This window comes from Tupaia chinensis, unplaced genomic scaffold (genome assembly GCF_000334495.1).
Source record: "Tupaia chinensis unplaced genomic scaffold, TupChi_1.0 Scaffold139491_1, whole genome shotgun sequence".
Lineage (NCBI taxonomy): Eukaryota > Metazoa > Chordata > Mammalia > Scandentia > Tupaiidae > Tupaia > Tupaia belangeri.
Window position 1 is genome coordinate 316,573 of NW_006199376.1, and position 10,716 is coordinate 327,288.

Sequence of the window (10,716 nt, forward strand, 5' to 3'; positions counted from 1 at the left end):
CCCTGGACACATGAAGTGATAAGAAGCCCTTAGGGAGGCAGAGTTTCTGCTGTAGACATTAAGGAAAAACAGTAAAACAAAACTAAAGTCCTAAAAGTCTAAATATTTCTCATATAAAAAAGCTGACAAGTTCACCATGGGCTTAATTTCTGTTTGGGCAAAAGACTGTATACTTGATAGAAATATTCTATAAAATGCATGCTCTTTGGGTAGGAAAAAAAAGTCCCAACCCAGAGAGGATTCAAATGACACCTTTTGTTCCATCATATGAATTATTTCATCCCTACTTCAGAAGTCTCAACCTCTTTAAGCAAAATGTGAAGCTCAGAGGTTTAGTTCTTGGTTACCTGAGTATAGATGTCTTACTTCCAGAGCCCTCAAGGAAACACGACTTGCACTGCTGTCAGCATCTCCATTGACCACTGCCTCCTTGCCCCATCCTGCCATCCTTTTTTCTTTAATTAGGTTTTGAAATTGGACCTAATAAATGTGTATGTTTATGAGGCACAATGTGATGTTTTGACACAATGTATAATGACCCAGTGGGTTCTATAGAGGATATCTGTTCCTATGCCACAATTTTCTTTCCAGCTATCTTCCAGGAAGATTAAGATCAGTGCATCCTTCATTCTTAGATTGATAGAAAGTCATGATGCTGAAAGCACAGATGATCAATCCACCCTTTTCCTTGATCAGGGCAGGGAACCTGGGTTACTGCAAGAATACCTGCTCACTACAGACCAGCTTCTTCATGGTCAGATTTTTAATCTCAATGTTTTTTTTTTTTTTTTTGAGAGGTTTTCACTATAGGGTGCGTGCACTTGCCAGACAGAGAGAGACAGAGAGACAGAAAGCGAGAAATCACCCCCCAGCGGGGATGGACATGCCGCAATCCCTTCTCCTCCATTCTCCTCTCGGGATCTTGGGCACACAAGCACACGTGCCCGGCGTGAGTTTTAAGCCACCAGGTCCGGGACGCGAACTGCGGTCGACTACGTGGGAGTCCAGCGACAGAGCCATTATTTTTAACTGCTGGTTCCCAAGCTCAATGTTTTTTCATATTTTCCTTTAATGGCCAAGATTTTGCTTCTTTGAACTTAGATGAGTGTTCATTCTAGGTTCTTCTTTTTGTCTCATTTTTGTATAATCAGAGGCTATACATAACTATTAACAAAAGACCATGTGAAATAAATTTCACAAATCAATAAAATTTTAAATTATAATCAATAAAATCCCATAAAATTCTCTCAGAAATATAGTTATCCTCCAACACACCTCTGGATAATGGTAAATATTTAAGTACTCAAGGTTACGAATATTGGTACTATCCCTCAGCTGGTGAATCAGGGTACTTGCTGGTCATGATATATAAGCAGGAACCATAAGACTTGGCTGCAAGCCCTTGGATCCCATCAAAAAAGAGTAATTCATATTTGATAACTCATGGATCATGAGTGATGGAAATGGGCGAATGACCAGTTTCTCACTTGACACAATGTTATATCAACATGATTTGGACTCTAGTCCCCTAATAATGCTAAGAAATATGCTAGCAGTCCCCCAGGTAATGAATGTGTGGTGATAAAATAAAATTAGGAGCCAATTTCCAGCCCATCTTATTTCTTGGCTCATGGCCTATGCTTATTCAAGGGCAGGAATTGGTGATTTAATGTAAAGTCCCACAGTCTAAAGGTCAGGGCTCTTCCGGAGTCTGAAATATAGTCCCACAAAATACCTATATATTAGCCCAGGATATAATGGACGGGTAAATTTACACTATAGCTTCTACCTTTTCTCCAAAAGGGCCTTCAAGTAAATGCTCTTCCAAAAGTTTAGTAATTATAACACCATCAGTTCAGTGAGCTAAACATCCAGTAAGTCAACTATGTAATTTTTAGAGAAGAATCAAGACAGTAGAGATCAAGAACCACTTTAGAAGTAAGAGAAATCTGCTTGTAGTGATAGGAACAAACAAACTCAATTATTGGAATGGGGAGAGTGGCCAAGAAATCTTTACAATGATTATTTTCCAGTGTATGGGATTTCCCAGTGGTTAATCTTTTATAAACAAAGGTAGAATTCTATGATTTATTATAACTTTTTTATGATAGATTGTGTGTATGCACATGTAAGAGTTGGTGGGGAGGAGAAAAAGAACAACACTCTCCACAGGGTCTGGCCATGCTACAATCTCCATCCTGCAATCTCTAGCCCATTGGCTCTTGAGTACTCACAGGTATGCCTGATATGTTTTGGGCTCACCAGGCTCAACACTGAAACTTCAGCTGCCAAGTGAGATCTAGTTTCTTTTGAGTAGTCTGTTGCTGCTGTGCTACAAAGTCAGTCCTCTAGTTATTTTTAATGACTTTCAAAGTTGGCCAAGAAGGAAGTAATGAGTCTTCTGTATTTGCTGATTTCACATCAGTGGATTCAACCCACAACTGATAGAAAATAGTAAAAAGAAAACTTAGTTGCATCTGCATGAACATGCTACTAGTCCCTAAAAATATATATAGTTTAAAACTATTTTTATAATATTGGCATTGTATTAGGTATTACAAATAACATAGAGATTATTTTAAATGTTCAGGAGGATGTGCATAATTTATATAGAAATATCATTCTAATTTCTACAAGGGACTTGAGTATCATATAGGGTTTTTTTTTTTTTTTAGAGGTTTTTGCCATAGGGCGTGAGCGCTCATCAGACAGACAGACAGAGAGAGACAGAAAGCGAGAAATCCCCCCCCGGGGGGTTGGCCACGCCGCAATCCCTTTTCCTCCATTCTCCTCTCAGGATTTTGGGCACGCACGTACATGCGCCCAGTGTGAGTTTTAAGCCACCGGGTCCGGGACTCGAACTGTGGTCGACTACATGGGAGTCCAGTGACATAGTCATTACACTAGCTGCTGGTCCCAGCATCATAGGATTTTTATATCCATGGTGAGTCTTGAAAATAACCTTCTATGGCTACTGAGGGACAATCGTGTACTATTTTCCTTCTGATATTATCGATCAAAGCCCAGTGTGTGTGTATTTTATTAGGAAGGGTCTTACTATGTCGCAACCCATGGGTCTCAGCCTCTAAATCTACAGAACCAAAGGCTAAGTTTAGTAATAGAGTCTGTGGGGATGGTCAGAATGGAGCCTAATACAGAAAGTAGTAGCCATAGATGCCACACTTCAGAAATATGGCACAGGAGGTAATTTATATAGAAATATCATTCTAATTTCTACAAGGGACTTGAGTATCATATAGGGTTTTTTTTTTTTTTTAGAGGTTTTTGCCATAGGGCGTGAGCGCTCATCAGACAGACAGACAGAGAGAGACAGAAAGCGAGAAATCCCCCCCCGGGGGGTTGGCCACGCCGCAATCCCTTTTCCTCCATTCTCCTCTCAGGATTTTGGGCACGCACGTACATGCGCCCAGTGTGAGTTTTAAGCCACCGGGTCCGGGACTCGAACTGTGGTCGACTACATGGGAGTCCAGTGACATAGTCATTACACTAGCTGCTGGTCCCAGCATCATAGGATTTTTATATCCATGGTGAGTCTTGAAAATAACCTTCTATGGCTACTGAGGGACAATCGTGTACTATTTTCCTTCTGATATTATCGATCAAAGCCCAGTGTGTGTGTATTTTATTAGGAAGGGTCTTACTATGTCGCAACCCATGGGTCTCAGCCTCTAAATCTACAGAACCAAAGGCTAAGTTTAGTAATAGAGTCTGTGGGGATGGTCAGAATGGAGCCTAATACAGAAAGTAGTAGCCATAGATGCCACGCTTCAGAAATATGGCACAGGAGGATTAACTATTTTCTTTCAGGAAGAACTTTCCAGACCTTGGGGATAAATAGTCCTGTGGGAGGTTTAGAGAGGGAAGCCTGTTGTAACATAAGTAAAAACTTTCATTTGTAGAGATAACAGAATAAAGTCAGAAATGGAAACAGTGCAGTAGTCTGATCCTGAGGTCATGACTAAGACAGGTGTTGCCGCGTAAGGCTGGGATCTTTGAGTAAAGTGCTAGAAATGAAGCCCAGAAGAACTTAGAAATAGTGACAAACAAGACTACTGAGTTAGATCTGGACCTGTGAGGAACAGAGGAGTTTCAGATTATGTAGGCAAAGGTAGGTGTTGTTGAAATGTTTTTGTAGGGGTAATGTCTCCCACTTTATGTCTTGTTAATGTCATTTTTTCCAAAATCACAAATAAAACAAGGTATACTGGGGGGGGAAAGGAAGTATATTATTATTTTTTTTCTCTCCAGAATTCCCAGAATCAATTTCTATGGAAATTTCAGTAGAAAGTTTGAGAAAGCCTTTGGAAATAGGCACTGTTTTGGTCTGTTCTTTTTATTTGTGTCTCTCTTAGCTGAGAAAAAGAAAATAAAACAGGGAGAAAGATCTGCATTTCCTCCTCTATTCTTTCTCACAAATCTACTTCTTGATCCCCAAAAGAGAGGGTTACTGACTTTCCTAAGCTCCTGTTTTGTAGCTCCTGTTGGAAAAGAGCAACTGTCACTACTTTCATATCATGTATCACATGGCTAAGAGATTTTTCTTTAGAATTCAAATTGAAGCATCAGTTTATGTCTTAGACATACTTACTGTTCATTTATTAACTTTATGCTAAATCATCTTCATATTTTGTTTGTATTAATTTATCTGTTTAAATATCACTTTGTTAGAGAGGACTCCCTTCATGATATATTATATATGTATGTACATATACAAATATATATGTGTGTGTGTGTGTGTGTGTGTGTGTAGTTGGCATGTGTAGTGTTTGTCTCATTCCAAAAATAATAGTATTATAAAATTGGAGACATAGTCAGATGTTTGTTGTACTTTAGCAGAATTAAATGAACATTTTTGAATCTCTTAGTGAATCTATCCAATTTCTTTTTTATATATTTCTTTTTTATTATTATCCATACATTAAATCACTATACATCACTTAAATTGTGAAGAGACTTTACCCAGCATGATATACACCTCAGTCTAGCCCAGCTGAGACTCGTCAACAGATAATAAACCTTATCTGTGTCCCACAATGTCTTACCTTTTCATTTTCTCCCCAAATTTCCTACACTCTTCCCCTCTCACACTGTCTTTCCACTTTGTCTCTAGTGTCCATTACAATTTTTAATACTTTTATGTTCTCTAGTCTTTCAGTCTCTACCATAGACACTCAGTATATGTTAAGTGGAAACATGCAATGTCTCTCTTTCATAGCCTTTCTTGCTTCACTCAGCAACAAATCTTCCATATTCATCCACTTTCTATCAAATTCCAGGGCCTTGTTATTTTTTATGGTTGAATATTATTCTATGGAGTATATGTGCCACAATTTTTCAATCCATATTTCAAAGACTGACATATGAGAGGACTTCAAAAGGTGATAAAAAATGAAATAAAAAATTTATTTGAGATCAAAGAAATTTGAAATCTATGCAAGATTTTTTCATAATATGCAATTTCCATTAACTTTTCAAATACTGTCCTTGTTATAATCTTTTTTATTTTTTTGGAGTTTTTTTTTTTTTTTTTGCTATAGGGTGCGTGCGCTTGCCATACAGAGAGAGAGAGACAGACAGAAAGCGAGAAATCATCCCCCAGAGGGGATGGCCGTGCCACAATCCCTTCTCTTCTGTTCTCCTCTCAGGATCTTGGGCACTCACACACATGTGCCCGGCGTGAGTTTTAAGCCACAGGGTCTGGAACACGAACCGCGATCGACTACATGGGAGTCCAGCGACATAGCCATTGTGTGAACTGCTGGACCCTTGGTATAATCTTAATTCCTTGATTACTGCTTCAAATTTATTGCAGTTTTTATTTGATGTGTGCATTTTAAATGATTTGATAACTTATTTGTTTCTTCTCAGATTCCAAAAGAACATAAAGAGATGTCCCCCTCAAATGGCACCAAATTCCACCCTTCCTGTTTCCTCCTACTGGGAGTTCCAGGCCTTGAAGAAATGCACATTTGGATTGGATTTCCTTTTTGCTCTGTATACTTGATTGCCCTTGTGGGGAACATCACGATCTTGTTTGTGATCAAGATTGAACACAGTCTTCATCAGCCCATGTTTTACTTCTTGGCTATGTTAGCTTCCATTGATCTGGGCCTGTCAACTTCCACGATTCCCAAAATGCTGGGCATATTCTGGTTTAATTTAAGGGAGATTAGCTTTGGGGGCTGCGTTGCCCAGATGTTCTTCATCCATATATTCACTGCTATGGAGACTGTTGTGTTGGTTGCCATGGCGTTTGATCACTACGTTGCCATCTGCAACCCACTGCGGTATAGCCTGATCCTCACTCACAAGACAATTGGCCTCGTCCTGGTGGTGGTGTTGGGTGTCAATTTCATTTTGGTTATCCCTTTGGTGTTTCTCATCTTGAGGCTTCCTTTCTGCGGGCACCATAGAATCCCCCACACATATTGTGAGCACATGGGAATTGCTCGGCTGGCCTGTGCCAGCATAAAGGTCAACATGATATTTGGATTAATTCTCATATCAATGGTGCTCATTGATGTGGTTCTGATCATTATCTCCTATGTGAGAATACTCCAAGCTGTCTTCTGCCTTCCTTCTCGGGATGCCAGGCTCAAGGCACTTAACACGTGTGGGTCTCACATCTGTGTCATCCTGGCCTTCTTCACTCCAGCATTTTTCTCCTTCATGACCCACCGGTTTGGTAGGAATGTCCCCATATACATTCATGTTCTTCTGGCTAATCTCTACGTTGTTGTCCCACCTGCCCTTAATCCTGTCATCTATGGAGTGAGGACAAAGCAGATTCGAGAGAGGGTCTTAAGCATCTTTTTGAAAAAAGGTTGACATAAACCACCTGAGAAACATGCATCTTATTCTAAGGAAAAGGTATTGTGTTTTGTAACCACAGAATCTTACAATGTAAACAACTCTAGCCTTTGTATTATTACATCTGTAATTTTCTTAGACACCCAATCCAGAGCATATAATGTGATTAATATCAAAACAACACTATGAAAATTTATGAAGTACCTAAGATCTGAGACAACTTAAATTTAACAGCCTTTTGAAGATTTCTTCTCCTATTTAGCCTCTACAGAACAGATCTGGTAGTCAGGATTATGTGAAATAAAATGTTTCTTTGCAGAGAGTTAACTGCATGATTACATTAGTTTAATTCACTATAAAAAGGCTGGCTGTGGTGGTATGCACTTATAATTCCAGTGACCCAGGAGGCTGAGGCAGGAGGATTGCAGCACAAAGATGCTTTATGAAAAACATTCAGGTGGATAAGTAGATAGATTTACCTACATTAAGGGCTACTGACCATTAATACCTTTTAATAGATTAATTCTTTTTTGAATTTCTGAACTTGGTTTTATCCATAATTTTTATTGTTATTTAATTATACATCACAAAATGATAAATCTGGAAATGTAAAAATAAACAGGTATGAAGCACTTTAAGGATCTTTTAGGTAAAAGAATAAGAAATATTCCTTACAATTCTGTGTGGAATCTTTTTTTTTTTCTTTTAGAAGTTCTTGCCTTAGGGCATGTGTGCTCACTGAAACAGAGAGAGAGAGAGAGAGAAATACAGTGAGAGGGAAAGTGAGAAATCACACTCCAGGGGGATGGCCTTGCCATAATCTTTTTTCCCCATTCTCCTCCTAGGATCTTGGGCACACAAGCACATGCACCAGTGTGACTTTCAAGACACCGGTTCTGAGATTTGAACTGCAGTTGGCTATGTGGAAGTCCAGTGACATAACTGCCATGCCATCTGCTGGCCCCATGTGTGGAATCTTTCTGAAATCATTGCATCTTTGTAGCTCTTCCCATAAGAGACCTACTGTTCAAAGTGAACTGGTTTGCTGTATGTATACAAAACTGATAAATACTTATAGAAGGATGAGGATTGATGGGATAAAGTGAATGATAACTTAGTGAAAGCATCAATAGATTAGAAACTGGAGGATGTCAGGAATGGGCATCCCCAAATGGGTGAGTTCCCATACTTGTAAATTACATTCTCAGATGGCAAATTGAATGTTCTAGGTAGTAATTAAGGTAATTACTTTCAGATTCACAAACTTTAGTCATTCATGCATTCGTCGTATAGTAAGCCCTTTGTAATGACTAATTCTTTACAACTTGAATTTCTTCCTTGTGGCTTTTCAGACAAGCCTGTGTCCTACAAGCTTTTTATACTTTATGGTCAATGGTATACATTTCTTTAGTTTTACCTCATTTTTATCTTGCTATAGAGTAGGCGTTTAATACTTTTTTCCCTTTTTAAAAATTTAAACATAACATACATATGGTAAAGTGAAAGAATGATTGAAAAGTATGACTCAATCATAGAAGATTTTTACAGAAAGCAAGTTGAGGTAGATTGCCAACAGTATATACTTGAAATCCTGGATACAGCAGGGATAGAACAATCTACAACAATGAAATATATGAAGACTGGCCTAGGGTTTGCACTAGTATATTGCATTACAGCTCAGCCCATGTTTAACAACTTACAGGACCTATAAGTTAAGGACACAGAGATATTCCAATGATTTTGGTTGGTAATAAATGTGACCTGGAAGATGAATGAGTACTTGTCAAAGAACAGGGCCAGAATTTAGCGAGACAGTGATGTAACTGTGCCTTTTTTAGAATCTTCTGCCAAATCAAAGATCAATATTAATAAGATATTTTATGACCTGGTCAGATAGATAAATAGAAAAACATCAGTGAAAAAGAAGAAGCTTAAAAAGAAATCATGTCTGCTGCTCTATACCTGTAGTCAACAGCAGCTCTGAGCCAGATTACAGGGATGAAAAACTGTTCTTAATAGGAAAGTGGCAGCATTCCAGATTTCAAAATACAGATCCGAAGAGGCTTCTACTGTTTTATCTATTATGTGAAGAACTTAGATCTTACATTGGTTTGCTCAAGTTCCCTGGAGGAAAAAAAATGTCCTGTATATATCTCTTGGAAAATAAGACAATAGTATTTCTCCTTTGCAATAGCAAATGATGACAGATGTGAAAATAAATGTATTTGACTCTAATATACAAAAGAGCATGGATACATTTCAAATGTTAGATATTGTACTATAATCAAGTGATTTCATATTGACACTTTAATCATGATTTCTCCTTGTCAAGCACTAAAGAAACTAAACCATTATACTTTATATCTGTAATGATATAGATTATGACGTTTCCCCTCAAACTTACTGTAGCAGGTAACTTTTCTGAGTCATGGACTTCAAGTATATTTTAAAAATATGAAGTGTCATCTGTTATTATATTCTAATTAAAATTATTGGTGCATAATGGTTTGGAAAATAGGCCTTTTATAGGGAAAAAAACTGGGATAACTGATTTCTATGGCTTTCAAAGGTAAAATATATAATATACTAAACCAACTCTAATATTGCTTCTTGTGTCTTACTGTCAGATTAAATCACAGTTTTATGGATGATTGAAAAAATAGAAAATGTGGGAACCAGCAGTTAGCGTAATGGCTATGTCGCTGGACTCCCACATAGTCGACCGCGGTTTGCGTCCCGAACCCGGTGGCTTAAAACTCACGCCGGGCGCATGTGCATGCGTGCCCAAGATCCCAAGAGGAGAAATCGGTGATTTCTCGCTTTCTGTCTCTCTGTCTCTGTCTGGCGAGTGCACGCGCCCTATAGCGAAAATCTCTCAAAAAAAAATAGAAAATGCTAAATCATTCTCAAAATCATATGCCATTTACATGTTTACAAGTTATGTATGATCATTCTGTTGTTTATCCTCACCAGCTTGCTTAGTACTGTGAGAGATGGATGAGTGTATGTTTATTTGGTGCCATTAAGCTGGGTATATAATACTATTTTACTCTGGTTTTAATATGCATTTCCCATCGCTAATGATGTGCAAACTATGGATATTGGTCACTTGCATCTTATCTCTGGTGGGGCACAATTGAAGTTTGGTGCCCATTTATTTAGAATTGAGTCATTTGTCTTTTTTCTTATGAAGTTATAAAAGTTATTTTTATAGTCTGTGTATGAGTCTTTTTTTCAGAGTTTTGTCCTCCAAATATCGTCTCAGACTATGTGAGTCACTTTCTCACTAATATAAAGGTCAAAGCACTTAGATTTTCATTTTGAATGAAGTCCAGTTAATATTTACCATTAGTGCTCTTTATGTCCTGTTGAAAAAAGAAAAATCAAACAAACAAAAAACTCAGGATCAGCAGTTAGTGTAATGGCTATGTCACTGGACTCCTATGTAGCCAACCAAGGTTTGAGTCCCAAACCCAGTGGCTTAAAACTCATGCCAGGTGCATGTGTGTGCGTGCCCAAGATCCCAAGAGGAGAATGGAGGAGAAAGGATTGTGGCGTGGTCTTCCCCCCTTAGGGGGTGATTGATTTCTCGCTTTTTCTCTCTCTGTCTCTCTCTGTCTTTCTGGGGAGCACATGCGCCCTATAGCGAAAACCTCTCCAGAAAAAAAAGAAAAAAAAAGAATTAACTTTAAAAAAAAGAAGAAAAAAGAAAAAAATAACTTTGTCTAATCCAATCATGAAGATATTCTGCTATATCACATTCAACATTCTGGGTTACTTTAGCTTTACATTAGGCCTAGGTTTCATCTAGAACTGACTTTTGTGTCTGCTATGAAATAGGAATCAACTCTTCTATTAATATATGAATATTTCAGTATATCCAAA

General features: G+C 38.1%; 1 protein-coding gene across 1 annotated transcript; it reads left to right on the forward strand.

Annotated features, from left to right (window-relative positions):
* The first annotated feature begins 1,284 nt into the window (after positions 1-1,284).
* Positions 1,285-6,849, forward strand: LOC102494990 (olfactory receptor 52E4). Its single transcript, XM_006161957.2, is given in 2 exon segments — positions 1,285-1,308; positions 5,911-6,849. Coding segments are annotated over 2 exon segments (963 nt in total).
* The last annotated feature ends 3,867 nt before the right edge of the window (positions 6,850-10,716 follow it).